Source organism: Podarcis bocagei (genome assembly GCF_964188305.1).
Source record: "Podarcis bocagei genome assembly, chromosome: 1".
NCBI lineage: Eukaryota > Metazoa > Chordata > Lepidosauria > Squamata > Lacertidae > Podarcis > Podarcis bocagei.
The window spans coordinates 59,017,069-59,032,072 of NC_138125.1; the positions used below are offsets into that span (position 1 = coordinate 59,017,069).

The 15,004-nt window shown below is 39.6% G+C and overlaps 1 protein-coding gene across 1 annotated transcript in view; it reads right to left on the reverse strand.

The window, feature by feature from the left end:
* Positions 1-2,128: 2,128 nt before the first annotated feature.
* Positions 2,129-15,004, reverse strand: part of CD44 (CD44 molecule (IN blood group)) — a 70,024-nt gene continuing 57,148 nt past the window's right edge. Inside the window, exons 15-24 of the mRNA XM_081163865.1 lie at positions 13,729-13,908; positions 13,079-13,252; positions 11,950-12,114; positions 10,466-10,645; positions 10,051-10,205; positions 8,432-8,576; positions 6,779-6,964; positions 5,790-5,888; positions 4,495-4,573; positions 2,129-2,993 (exon numbers count right to left, since the gene is read on the reverse strand). Coding sequence (XP_081019991.1) covers positions 2,786-2,993; positions 4,495-4,573; positions 5,790-5,888; positions 6,779-6,964; positions 8,432-8,576; positions 10,051-10,205; positions 10,466-10,645; positions 11,950-12,114; positions 13,079-13,252; positions 13,729-13,908 — 1,571 coding nt within the window. The 3' untranslated portion in view covers positions 2,129-2,785. The remainder of the gene's footprint in view (positions 2,994-4,494; positions 4,574-5,789; positions 5,889-6,778; positions 6,965-8,431; positions 8,577-10,050; positions 10,206-10,465; positions 10,646-11,949; positions 12,115-13,078; positions 13,253-13,728; positions 13,909-15,004) is intronic.

Genomic DNA, 15,004 nt, shown 5'->3' on the forward strand with positions numbered 1-15,004 from the left:
ACCAAGCTTGCCTTGTTACTTAAATTTTGTGGTTTCGATATACCAAAGTTGATCAGAGAATAAATAATCTAAAATCAAAGGTTTCCAGTTGTCCCAGTGCAACGTGCTTTCTAGGCCAACGCTGTCCATGCACCGCAGACTGTTACATCAAAGCAGGCGAACCAATGGCAGCTGAAGGACATTGCAGTTGGGTAGCAGACTTGTCTCTTAAGCAGCTAATTATGTCCAACACAGAAACAGAAAACCAATTTTTAAACTCCTAAGCAGTGATGCTTCAGTCAGGGAGTTGGTGAACAAAAAAGGGCTGGAAAACTACTATTATTATTTTATTCATGTCAGGACCAGGGATATTGGGTGTTTTTGTTTAAAGGAAATATCATCTGGCTTCAACTTAGAAAACAATGGAGATCGTTTCTGTAGAAGAAAACTGCCAAGCGTCAGTAAGTGTTTATAACTTTTGGAGACCACCAGTGTCCCTGATACAAATGGGGCGGGAGCAATGAAATAAATAAGCCACAGCTGTTTGAACATGCTGGCTAGAAGAAAATCCTCTGCCAGTGAGTCAAGGACATCTAAAAGAAGTCTGCTGACACCACTGTGCCTTGGAAAGGGAGTGAATGAATGACATTCTAATTGTTCCCACATGACACTAAAACAGTAAAAATGTTTCTCTCCACTTGGAAAGAATCCACAGGATTGGGGGCTTTTAAAAGGTGGGTTCAAAAAGAGGGTATGCTGCTAGGAATCCATAGCATTTCTGACTGTAAAGAAAACTAGGATTTTGCAGTGGCAATGGTGAATAAAATAAGAAACAATTCGTAGTGTTATTATCTGACAAGGTGCAAACATGTTTAAACAGCCAGAGCAGGGTGGAGGGCTGATGTTCGTCTACACAGTGTAGTGTGATCCAGATTAACAATGTGGTACAGATGTCAATGCTTACCCCGAGCTGTAGCATTGATGCATGGAACACTCCTTCCACAAACAGGCCTACATTTCTGCATTGGTATAATAATGTGCATGGTGTTAATTAGGAAGTAATTAGGAGTTTTTAGTTTTTTAAAAAAATCTCTCTTAAGAAAATTGAACATAAGAAGAACAAGGAACTGTGGTGATATATTTGCAACTATTTACTGTTATTCAGCTTCATAATATTTGTGTTTGATTTTCTCAGAGATTTTTATGTTAGTTTCTTCTTAGTCCTACAGGTGAGTTGCATTTCTCATAGCATTTGTCATGTGTAACCAACAGGCCATTTATAGCTTTCTACTGGAAAGGAAGCAATCATTTGCTATTCATCGCTGTGGCATATGGAGACTGCTGTGGTTATTTTTATGTGTCCGGTGCAATCAAATGAAGTGTCTGAAGGAAAGGTTAAAACCCCTCTCCAACATCATGTTGCAAATATGATTCAGGTAATATGAGACAAATGGACTGTGTACATGCTAGTTTCCTAAGAAGGAACACATTCTCAACAGAGTGCAACCACCACCATAGTGCTGCTATGCACAAAAGCAACTTATTGCCCACACACGGCCTGCTAGGATGGGAAATGTGTATGCAAAGGAATGCTGTACATGTGTGGTTCTTGGACCTCTGAATGGTTCTTGGAGCTACCAGTAGCAGACAGTGTGTTGCAGCAATGGCACTCACCTGACCTCTGATCAGCCACATTGCTGCTGCTTTCAGGAAAGGAGAGTTAAGTGTGGTGCAAATGTACCAGCAGAGCCAATCTGGCACCTCTGCTAGTGTGTCTGCACTGCACCAGCCTCCCCTTCTTCCTAGTAAGCAGCTGTGATACAACTTATGAGTGCCATCACCCCACCCAACCATCTAACTAGGAGTTACGTATGCTGTTTCTGACATTAGGCTGGCAGCCATGCATGGAACTCCAAAATGGAAAGAGTTATTTGAAGTAGGCACAACACCCAGACATATAGGGTTTCGATTCAGACCCCCAATTCATTGGAAACATACAAAGGATCCCATAGAAAATCTACTGTTGTACATCCATTATATCTAAATGTGGTGTAGTCAAATGGAGCTGAATTAATACTTTTAACATATATTCCAACTATGAACCATGCAATAGATATGCAACTTTGAAATGCAAAAACAACATCACAGATTATTTAGATTATAGAGAATAAAAATTTATTTGCTATAAAATCAATTTTATTCTTACTCGCCTTTCCACCCTATTAAAAATTGTTACTGGACATTCCTGGAATTTTTGGATAAATTTGTCTTTCTGTATTCAATTATTCAGGACACAATTCCAAATATCAAGAAGTGAGTGAGATTCAAAAAGATGACAAATCCTTCAGGGCTAAGTGACAAATAAGAATTCTGTTCTGAAGTCTCCCATTGCAATTAATATTGACGTTCTAGGCATCAAGGTTATGCTCAGTACTTTAATGCCTTAAAGGCACTGGCTAGAGATCCTGGTGACTCCATTACAATATAATGAGGGGAAAGCTGCACAAGTTAGGGGAAATAAGTTGAAGTTGGTGTTCTGCCTTATCAAACAGTAGACCACAATTGGGAGGCGGGTGATGTTGGTGGTCGCCCATCTGAACCGGGCAAAATTAAGCAATCTTGAGCAGAGGAAACACGACATTTTTATCTTGTACCTGACCATTAAAAATAGAGAAAGAAGAAAATGTATGCTTAATTATGCTTCAAAGACATCAGTAGCTCATTGCATTTGTGAGTTCTAGTCCCAGTTCCGTGCATTGTTTTTTTGCTTCTTCACCTCTGATGAAATTGGATTGGCGCAGCTCTCTTACACGCCACTCTTCAAGGCCACTTCTTGTTGGTTCTGCGTTTCATCAATTGCCTGGAATTCATCTGTTTGGTTTTCTGGCTTCTCATCATGCACCAAATGAACCATTTCCCGAGATCTACTGGCTTCTCCATTCAATCCACCCTTGTTTTTCTCATTTATGCCTCCTTTGCCATTGTTGATAATAAGTTTTTGCTTCTGCCCACATCTAATGGAAAGGGAAAAACATGGGATGTCACAGCACACAATCACATTAAAAAGTGAAGTAAAACTCACCGATTCTATCTAGGTTAATAAAAGCTTTAAAACATAAGAAAAGTCCAACATCCTGCCCTCACTTTGGCCAACAAGATGCCTATGGGAAACCTGCAAGTATGCATGTAGTATTTAATCTTGTGATATTTGAAGAAAAACTATGTTTTCAGTTAGGATGCCATTTTGATTTATAGCTTCCAGACTGAACCATTTTAAAGGAAATGTTATCTGCATTTGATCATGGTTGGTCTGTGCTTGTCTGCTTCTTTCAAGACAAAGGAAGAAAACAGCAGCTATGAAAGGTCAGAGACTATCATTAATTAGTAAACATTTATGTCCACACTTAGATCCATGCATCAACTTACAAACTAGCAGGAAATACCGTATTTTTCGCTCTATAACACGCACCCGACCATAACACGCACGTAGTTTTTAGAGGAGGAAAATCCGTAGGCATGCCACCCGTAGGCATTCCCTCCATAACACGCACAGACATTTCTCCTTACTTTTTAGGAGGAAAAAAGTGAGTGTTATGGTGCAAAAAATGCGGTACTTCTGAAAAGTACCTTCTGTGTGGTAGATAAGATAAAAATAACAACAATGAAGTTGTTTTGATAGGACTGGAATGCAGATTGCAGCCAAGGTAGTAATTCTCAGTCCACAGTCAGTGGAGAGCTGTCCGCTCATGACTCAAAATGGGTTAACAGTATAGGATCATCTACAGTTACAGGCAGGTGGGTGCTTTGCTGCGTGGCAAAAAGCCCACAAAAGTTACAAGCCTGCAATTTTTACTATCGTGCTGAGAGCTGGAAGGAGGAGGACAAGGAGCTCCATCTCTCCTCTAACCTACTGCATTTCTATGCTGGGCCCAGAAGACAGGGCTTCCTTGCTTTGGCAGCCTACTTGGTTTCTATGCTGGTTGCACAGGACGAAAGGAGAGCTCCATCCCTCCTGTGCCTGCCTGCTCTCACAGTGGCCACCTAGATGCCTATGGGATGCCTACATGCAGGACTGAGCACCCTTTAGGAAAATACTTGTATAGTGCAATTTCATGTCAAAGGGAAAAAAACACACATTAAAAATACATAGTTGACAACCTCTCTCTCCCTCTCATCTATCTATCCATCCACACACCCACTATAAAAACAAGAAAAAATTAAACTTACTGATTACCAGCTAACTATTACAGTTGCAAGGTTAAAAGATATTCAGAAGCATAAAGAAGTTCCTTCATTGCTTACTTATTTAAATATTTACCAGCCACACTTTTGTATAAATGCACTATTGTGTGCCTTGACGTGTGCTTTTCAATGGACATCTCTTGAAAGAAGGAGCTGCTTTCTCCTTTGTATTATTTAAAGATGTCAGATCTTGGATCTTGGAATTTCCCAGCAACAAGACTAAAAGAAAGTTCTGGCACTAACCAGTGGAAATTTACAAAAGCCATTCCTTACCTCCTTCGACTGTTCACAGCAATGCAAACACCAAGTATCAATGCCAGTGCCAAGAGAGAAGCAACTACAATAAGCCAATCTGTGGGTGGAAGTTCGAGGGAGGGGAAAAAACATGGAAACTTTTACTGGCTAGTCATCTGGATAGAGAGTTGACACAGTAGTTGACATAGTATCATTAATAACCCCACTTTATTTCCTTAAAGGACCCATGCTTATTGTTTTCTTTCAATGTATGAAGCAACAGAGTGAGGTTTCCTCTCAGGTCTGGCTCACAAATATTCTTTCCTCCCCTGCATGCCCATATAAATGGCAAAAATAACTGTATGGAGACTCTTTTGTGAGAAGTGGGAAGCATACAGAAACCTGATCATAACAGCTGGTACACAGCACTGCTGTGACTAAGAAAATGGCTGCTGGTTGTTTCCAGGTTCTTCCTTCGTTATGCTAAGATTTCTCCACAAGGCTGTGTATCCACATACAAGGCTGCATGAAGGAAATACTTGCAAGGAACTAGCATGGTGCTGCAATATTATTTTTAAAGGTGGGTTCAGCCAGGTGCCTGCCCCCGCCCCTGGACTCCCCATCTCTGACCCAGATAGGATGAGCTAGCAAACAACGATGGTGCTGAAAAGAAACAGTAGTAGCTGCTGCCTCCTGCTTCCTCACAGGCTCTGTCTGGCAGTGGCAACTAGCAACAATGACACTGAGGGAGACCAGTGAGAGCGACTTGCCCCCGGGCTCCCCAAGAACTGATAACTAAGTTCCTGAGACTTTTCCCTCCTGTTTCCTGCTACACTGACCTTGCAAATACATGACAAAAATGAAGCCACTTTATAATGAATCTGGTGGCCTATGTAACCAAGTGTTTTCCTTGTCTGCCTGGCAGAAGATCCTGAAATGTAAGGTGACGGTCTTGCCTAGACTGAACCTTTAACTTAATTTCTCAGTGATTTAACCTAAGAAGTTCTACATGCAAAGCATCTAGAGCTGTGGTTCCCAAAGTGGGGCACACGCCCCACACGGGGGCAATTTGAGAACGAGTTATTAACAGTGAATGGCCTTTTAAGCTTCCTCCACGTGAATAGGAGTTCACTTCTTAAATAATATGAATTATATGTCACCGGGGTGGGGTGGGGAATCAGGATTTTAGAGATGCTGAGGTGGGGCATGGCCATAAAAAGATTGGGAACCACTGACCTAGAGGCTCACCACTTCCAGTGGTGGCAGTGAGAGGAGCAATCACAAACCAATAGGACTTTATAATAAACATAAATGGTAAAAGTAAAGACACCAACCTGGTATGATAGCCATTCGTGGCTCGCTTTTTGGCGATTCCCCTGTCTGGTCAATGTGTGTCCCTCTTCCGGACCCCTTCGGGTCATTTGGGTTATCACCTAGATAAAAAACAAACAAACATGCATTACTCACAAAACATTAGAACTGTGTTATATAAATCTGGAGCCCTTGAGTTTTCACAGACAAAAAAAATACATGATATTGTCAAAGGAAACACAGGTGCGTTGAGTTTCATAACAAGGCCCTATTCCTTGACACGGGAATGGTAAAGTACAAGGATACAGCAGTGCTTAAGCTCCATATAAACCATAGTTTCCTCAGAGCTTTCATTTGGGTTTCTCCCCATCACACCTTGTTTGCCAACCATTTCAAAAAGCCTTCTTTTGTAAAATACTGGCAGGCTATGCTAAGGGAAGGGAAAAGTGGGATCCATTTCTCTATGAAAATTAAAATCAGTTTTCCAAACCATGATAAAATGCTTTCTTCTTTTAAATTTCCAGCTAGTGGTATATTTATTTTATTCTTTAGCCCTGTATTTTGAGTTCTTCTGTGAAGTGTATCCCTGTAGCAATCAGGGTGAAACTGCCTTTCCATAACACCACATACACTTATCAAATGCATGCAAATGCCGCAGACATTAGCTAATATTGCTACAGTATGTGTAATTGTTTGTAGTGACACTTATAGAAATACAGTATGCATTAATCTGTTACTAATTTGAAAACAGTGAGAAAAGGGAGAAAAATCAACTAATCTCCAAAACTGGAGTGACAGAAAGATTGTTGAGAAACGATCACACACCTTCCTTCGACTAGTGCAAACGCATTCATTAAAATCAGAGTTTGATCATGCATCTTTGCAAGAAGCCATGAAATAAACAGAATGTAATCACAGTAAGATTTCCATCTAAAAGCTATTTGTTTCCACACCATATTGATGTATGGAAAAGTAAAGGTTAGCTGAAGTTCCTGGAATTTATAACTCTTACTGGCAGTAGGCGATGATGGATGTCTGTCAGAACCACTGTCAATTTCAGGAAAAACTCCAGGTAATACATAATCTTGAGTGCCATTTACAAGAGGCTCATCTTCAGTGCTCCATTCAGGACGCAATTCATGTAACTGTGGATCTTGTGTTGATTCTTCAGTTTTGGTTCCATCCTTTGAGACTACTGCTGTTGTAATGATGGTTGAATTAACTATTAACTATCAATTAACCTTGAAATTTGCAGAATTAAAACCGTTTTTTTGTTGTTTTACAAAATTCCTACTATACTGAAAGTTTAAAAAGAACAAAATAGGGAAGTTTGCAATGTTTCTGATCTGCTCTTGAAACCTTCCATTAGTAATGGACAGTGACTCAAGTGAACAACAGCCAGAAGCAGCTCAGATCAAAGTAACATTGGATCCAAGGACCATTTGGCAAAATATGCCACATTAGAGTGTGCATACACATGGGAATATTGTCTAATAATAAAATTCATGCATGGCTCCTGCTAACAAGCCCATTAACCCACACCACGCTTGGGAAGTAAGGTGTTGTCATTTCCTTCCCTTTTTCAAAACTTAAACAAACCCACTGGCTCAAATTCAGTCCAATTTTTATCTCTACAGAGATAAATATTCAAGAAATGTAAAGCACACCAGCAGTTTGGAAAGCCCAAGAATATGCCAGGAACAACAAAGTGAAATGAATAATCAATATATCAGTTCTTACTACAGATATTAAGAAATGCTCTAATTGTCTACCTAAAAAGAAACACTAGCCACTGAAACTAGGAAGGAAACGAGTCTCTAAAGTACACCAAAAACTTCAACACACTGCCATGTTTAAGCAAGGATCCTGCAAAACCTTACATCTTGGCATTAATACTGACATAAAGACAGTATTTAAAGACATCACTAGGCTCTCAAGTAGGAGATGTAACAGCAGACAGCATAATAGATACATTTTGTGAAGGATCATTAGCTTCACATGATAGCAAAATGACATAATTGAAACAATAAATGCAAATATTTGCAGAACGGAATAGAGAAATCATGACCTAAATTGTTTTAGAAAATTATTCCCCTGTACATATCCTACTCTCCCGGCCCCCGCCCCCGCAAAAAATAACATATGTTTGGGAAACAGTCAATTTGATCACAACTCAAAATGCAATACTCCTTCAACAAATTTACGTTGTGTAAACCTGCAGTGCCTGGCAAACAGACAAGTACTTCTCACAATCTTGGTGGCTATCAAAATGGTCATGGCTATCACAATCACATGTGCTCCCTTAGCCACAATTAAAGAATATTAAGCAAGGAATTTTGACAGGGAAATTTCAAAACTGAAGTTCAAAGATATGGAAATGTCATTAGGCTGCAACTGCTTACAAATGATTTTATGACATTATTTTATGAGGTGATCTCCACATGGTACAGTCCCCAAGTAGCAACTTCAGCACATTCGTTTTACCAATAAGGTCCTGGCCAAGGTAACAATTTAGTTTCTGTTCCTCGACGTTATATAAGTTCAGGTTACATGCAATTTAATTTTCGGTGTCTGTTTTAAAATAGACATGAAAATTAACAACATGAGATTATCTCACCTAAGATAGACAGGGTTAAAAGAATCCCACCACCATTCTACTGAATACCTGTATGATCAGTATTATTTTTTTGACTTATTCCTCTTCGAGGAACAATTCCAGGGACTAAGACATCTGCTGTTGATTTTGTCGTGTATTTGTCTTCATGACCCCATTGCCTCACTGGTTCTGGGGTTGAATCTTCTTTGGCCACATCTATGGCAATGGTAAATGAATTGAGATTATAAAAATAGCAAAACTATTAGCTGCTTTTCACTCTGATCCACTGACTTCTTACTCTACCAGCAGAATATTTCTATCCAAACAACATGCTGGGATGCCAGATTTGCTACAATTCAGAAATTCCAAAAGACTTTGACTGTGATCTGGCTTCCCCCTTGGTTTTATTTTCTGACCCAACATCTGACATCACCAGCTGACACTGACAGTTGATTAGGCATGCAGAAAATTTCATCAACTTGACAGTGACATTTGTTTTATATACTTTTGATGGAAGAGAAAACTATTCATGAGCTACAGCCAAGTACTTGTCAGTTGTGGATGAGAGCCCATGTTCTTCAACCTTCTGCTCTCTACTCACCACTCCCTTTCTCATTTCAACTCTTCTACAGGTTTTAACTTGGGCTAATTTTATTATAAATCATGTCATAATTAAATGATCATCACAGCAAACATCATTATTTGACTCTGGGTGATTGGCATATGCAAATAATAATCATAATGAATGAGATATAAAGAATTAAAATGTAAGACTTAGTTTCAGAACCATATTTGTATATCTTGTTTGTTTATGTTCTACAAGCTCTACACATGATAAGAAATTTAAACCAAAGGACATTATGCCCTACAGACTAGCTTGAGAACAAAACAAAACATCAGCATAGAAATATCTGGTCAGGTACTATCAAGTTATTGTGTCGTGGAATGAATGCTATTGTCTATATTGCCAGGCCTGTTTTTTCTGGAGCCAGCTATATAAACTTGATGGGAGGAACATCTCCTTTAAATGGGGTTTGCATAAAATCAGTGGCGTAGCGTGGGTTGTCAGCACCCGGGGCAAGGCAAGTAATTTGCGCCCCCTAACCCGTGGATTTGCGCCCCCTAACCCTAACCCCCAGATGTTGCGCCCGGTGCGGCCGGCCCCCCCTGCACCCCCCACGCTACGCCACTGCATAAAATCAACTCTTAGAACAGGAGTTGTTCCTTATTATTATTAAGGAATAGCAAGCTTGCCTCTAGTGAGAGAACTTTTAATTCTAATTTTCAGAAGGCTATGCCTCAGTACAATTTATGCTTTAATCCCAATTTTGAACAAATCACTTGTCCTTGTCATGTATCATTGCCTAAAAATATCCCCATAGGGCACTTTCAACTCTCAGAGGCTAGAGCTAACATTCAAAAGTTAAAATCAGAGGATTTCCTAGAGCATGAGACATCGATCCCAAAGAATCAGTCCCTCTCAAATTGCCCGAAAACAGCAACCTTATGTTAAAAGGAACAAATAATATTCTTTGGTTAGAATTCCAACCTTAAAATCTAGACATTAATCAACATTTCCATTTGGTGGAAAGGCGGGGTACAGATTTAAAGAACGACAAATGCTTTGTTTCAAAAACAGTGCTTCATTTCATACATTGTGATGAAATGAATAGATTATTCAGCGCAATATCTGTTTGTTTGCTTTCACTATCTGAATCAACTCCCATCGGTATACCATCTCTAGAAGTATTTGTGGGATATATTTCTTCAGCATCCCAGCCTGGCTGATGAATGGGAGGTAATGGTTGTTGAGTTGAGTCTTCATGATCGTTGTGTATGACAGCTGTTTGGTGAATCAATGATGAACTTAGGTTTGGACGTGTTAAAATACAAAATGATGGCTTTTGCAAGCCACTCCCCTCCCAATAACTCACTGCGCAATGTTCTCAGCTTTACTCATATTTACATGCAATTGCATTTCTTGTGCACCTTACATGTTCAACTATATTTACTGACTGAAAATAAGAATCCAGTTGTGAGCAATGTGATTCCCCACACCATCACCAATCACCACATAATTAAGAATGGATCTGCCACAACTACCTGTATGATAGAAATTATCTATGTTATTGTTTCCAGCTGGAGGAATAACTTCTATGGGTACTTCATCCTTCGTGCTGTTTGTAGAATAATCATCTTCTCTACCCGATTCATGATGTATATCACGTACCGTTGGATCACGAGTAGCAACTTCATGTTTGAAATCATCACTGGAACCCACAGCTATGATAATGATGGTTGGGTTGGGTTAATGTTAAGTGTTCTGTAACATTTGCAGAACTACATCCCACACGATTTGCTTAGCATCGCATTTAATTTTTTTAAAATTAGTATTGCTAATGGATATCCATTACCACATTGGATCTCAATGCAAATTTAGTTTCCTTACAAACCAGGACACAAAAGGAATATAATTCATTTGGAATATATCAACAGAATGAAAAAACAAAAACAAAACAAAAATGCACACTTCCTCTTTATAGTTACATGAAATGTTTTCTTTTTATTCTAACTTTCTGATAGAGGAATACTACTAAGTAGCAAGTTATGTCTAGATATTTGCAGTGTATTTTATTGTTACTTAAAAGCTTTACTGTGTGCATGAATGAAAAATGGATGTTCAAGGCTTATACCATAACTATAGGTAAAGGTAAAGGGACCCCTGACCATTAGGTCTAGTTGTGGCCGACTCTGGGGTTGCGGCGCTCATCTCGCTTTATCGGCCGAGGGAGCCAGCGTACAGCTTCCGGGTCATGTGGCCAGCATGACTAAGCCACTTCTGGCGAACCAGAGCAGCACACGGAAACACCGTTTACCTTCCCGCCAGAGCGGTACCAATTTATCTACTTGCACTTTGATGTGCTTTCGAACTGCTAGGTTGGCAGGAGCAGGGACCAAGCAACGGGAGCTCACCCCATCGCGGGGATTCAAACTACCAACCTTCTGATCGGCAAGCCCTAGGCTCTGTGGTTTAACCCACAGCGCCACCCGCGTCCCACCTTAACTATAGACCACTGCTATTCCAATGATGCTGGAATCAAGTTTAAATATTATGATTGCATGGCCAGTTCTCATATCAATTACAGACCATTGTGCCCTATCATGACACGAGCATCTTCCTTGTTTTGTTTAATGTCAATGAATTTCTATACAGTGGTGCTTCGGGTTACAGACTCCGCTAACCCGGAAGTAGTACCTCGGGTTAAGAACTTTGCCCCAGGATGAGAACAGAAATTGCACACAAGTAGTGCAGCAGGCTCCATGTACCTCAGGTTAAGAAAGGTTTCAGGTTAAGAACAGACCTCTGGAACGAATTAAGTTCGTAACCCAAGGTACCATAGTACCCAAGGTATTATAGTATTTTAATATTCTTTTGGAAGCCACCCGGAGTGGCTGGGGATAAATAATAAATTTAATGATTTCCCTTAAGATTAAAATTGCAACCTGTTATCTAGCTTAATACAGCAGCCTAATTCATCTAGAACGTAACAAAGAGAATATCTGAATTTTCTTCTTCTTGCTTGTACCTATATGTGAAGTTTCATTTCCATGCACGTATTCAACTGAAGAAATAATTCCAGGTACAAAATAATCTGTTGACGTGTTTGAAGGATGCCTGTGTTCATTGTTCTGGCCAGGATGTGCTTCTTGAGTAGAATCTTCATGGTCACTACCACCATCAGAGACCACAGCTGTCACAATATAGTTAGATCATTCATTCATTCATTCATTACAATGCTTATGTAATCTATTACGAAATTGTTTACTGAGAGGCACATTACCTGGCCTTCTACTGCACATAGATTCAAGTTAAAAGAAAGGAGATTCCAGCTAAACATTAGGAAGAACCTTCTGACAATAGGAGTAGCCTAACAGTGGAACGGACTCCCTTAGTAGGTGAGGGACTCTCCTTCACTGGAGGTTTTTAAGCAGAGATTAGATGGTCAACTGTTGTGGAAACTTTTGTTGAGATTCCTGCATTTCAGGGGCTTGGACCAGATGGCCTTTGGGGGTCCCCTCCAACTCTATAATTCTATGGTTATGTATTGGGAGGCTTCTGACTCTTTCTAAATAATGCATATGTTAGCCCATCAGCATCCCTAAAGGGCATGTTGATGGCAGAATTTCCTTCAAAAGATTTCAATGAAACAGATTGGTTTAACAACAACAAAAATTGTATCTCTACAAGACTATTCATGTACACTTTTGTTTTTGTAACTTGGAGGCCTAATGCCAAGTAGCCCTTCAGCCCTAGATTTATTTGTATTTTACCTGTCCTTACTACTCCACCACTAAATTACTCCATTCATCTGACTGATGCTAAGTCAGTGGTCACTGTCATCCCTGAAAGTCGCAGTTATGGCAATTTATTTCTGTACTTTCTGCATTTATACACCCACCTTCTAACAGTGACTCATAAAAAACACACTCCTGGGTTTGAAGGCTAAGTATGGAGAGTCGTCTCCTGTAATTACTGACTCTGCTTTTAAGTGGGTTATGAATACCATTATTTTGTTGCAAATGAATGGAACTTTATTATCAACTGGCAGAGAGAATGAGATAGCTCTTCAAATGGACTACGGTGACAATGCAGTACATTTGAAAAATAATACAAAGAACTGCAAATTTATTAAAGTTCTATTTCCTGGGAGGTACCTGTATGATGCGTCTCCTTTTCATGCTTTCCTTCACTTGAAAGAATAATTATAGGTGGGATATTATCCATAGTTGTGTTTGTGGTATCTTCATCTTCACTTTCCCACCCAGGATGCATTGCATGTGGTTTTTGTGTGGTGTCTTCCTGCTTGCCATTATCACTGGAGGCAACAGCTGTTGTAATGATGGTTTGAATATTTTTCAAATGTTACATAGGTATCGTTCTTTTCATCAGTTCTTACTAAGTGCTATGTTTTGTTGAATTGAATCAATATCGTATCAGGTTTTTAAGTATAATTACGTTTAGTCTGATGGCATTTACCTACTACTATGGTTCAAGTACCTTTCATCCAACACCAGAAGAATTAAAAGCCATTAGAATTCCTGTACTTGGAAGACACCCAAGGAGATGTTTCCATTTCAAGACTGCTTCAACTTGGAAGAGTTATTTCAGGCAGGAGATAATCTCAAGCAGCAAACAAATTTTGCATACTTTTTCATCACACCATGCTTCCTGTGTTTAGTGAAAGTCCATTTATTTAAATGGAGTCAGGATTACATCTTTACATAGTTTGAGATAGCTTCTAATTTATCTAGAGAGATTACTGAAAAAAGAAGTAAAATGTTTTTACTATTTTTCCAGTCAATACCTGTGTCTGAACGTTCATTTTCATGCTCACTTTCAGCTGCATGAAGAATTCCAGGCAGCAAATGATTTCCAGATGTGTTTGTGAGATGTTTTTCTTCATTATCCTGTCCAGAATGCTCACTGTGCAACATTGTATCCCGACCGGAATCTTCATAGTCAGTGCTATCACTGGAGTCTACTGCTGTTACAAAGATGGCTGGGTCAGTTTTGAATTCTCTGCTTTCACATGCGCTTCACTAAGTGCAATTCTACTTAACCCTAACATGGAAAGTGGAAATCAGTAACCACAATAGCCGTTTTAGATGAGACAGAACTATAGCTCTATCCAAAACGTATTCTATGGCTATAAAATCTACACAGAAAACAGGGCCAGTATACCTGAATGAGCGTCTCCACCCCCATCGTTCTGCCCGGACACTGAGGTCCAGCGCCGAGGGCCTTCTGGCGGTTCCCTCACTGCGAGAAGCAAAGTTACAGGGAACCAGGCAGAGGGCCTTCTCAGTAGTGGCACGCGCCCTGTGGAATGCCCTCCCACCAGATGTCAAAGAATAAACAACTATCTGATGTTTAGAAGGCATCAGAAGGCAGCCCTGTTTAGGGACGTTTTTAATGACTGATGTTTTAATGTATTTTTAATCTTTTGTTGGAAGCCGCCCAGAGTGGCTGGGGAAACACAACCAGATGGGGGGTTAATTATTATTATTATTATTTCTAATTTAGCTAAAAGATTTAATGATAATGAATCACTGCCTGTACCTGTATGTGGCATTTCCTTTTTACTCGCTTTTTATTCTGAGGAATGATTCTAGGTGGCTAATTAAATTTAGATGCATTTGCAAGGTATTTATTGTCACTGTCCCAGCCAAGATCATATACAACCATCTCTGCTTCATGAATCTTTTGAAGCCTCTTGTCTGGGAAAGCAAATCTTTCTGCCATAGGACTCATTTTGCCGGACTCTGGAGTATTTATAAATACTTGTCCAGATCAAGTCAACATAAGCCTTTGGTCATCAACCTCAATGGAAGACTAAAGTAACCCAGTCTAAAAAAAGAAAAGGCAAGAATAGGTGGGTTTTTTTTAAAAAAAAACCTTTTCATGTTTTTTTTCTCTAGCTGCAATAAATTTGCCTTCACTGCCCAAGAGGATATAAACTAGCCTACATGTGTGAATCATGAGAGGAATCTTTGTAGTTCATTCCAACAGCTGCTATAATAATGTCTGAATCTGTTTTAAAGACAACAAATGGTAGCGAATGGTAGCCTGATAAAGAATAG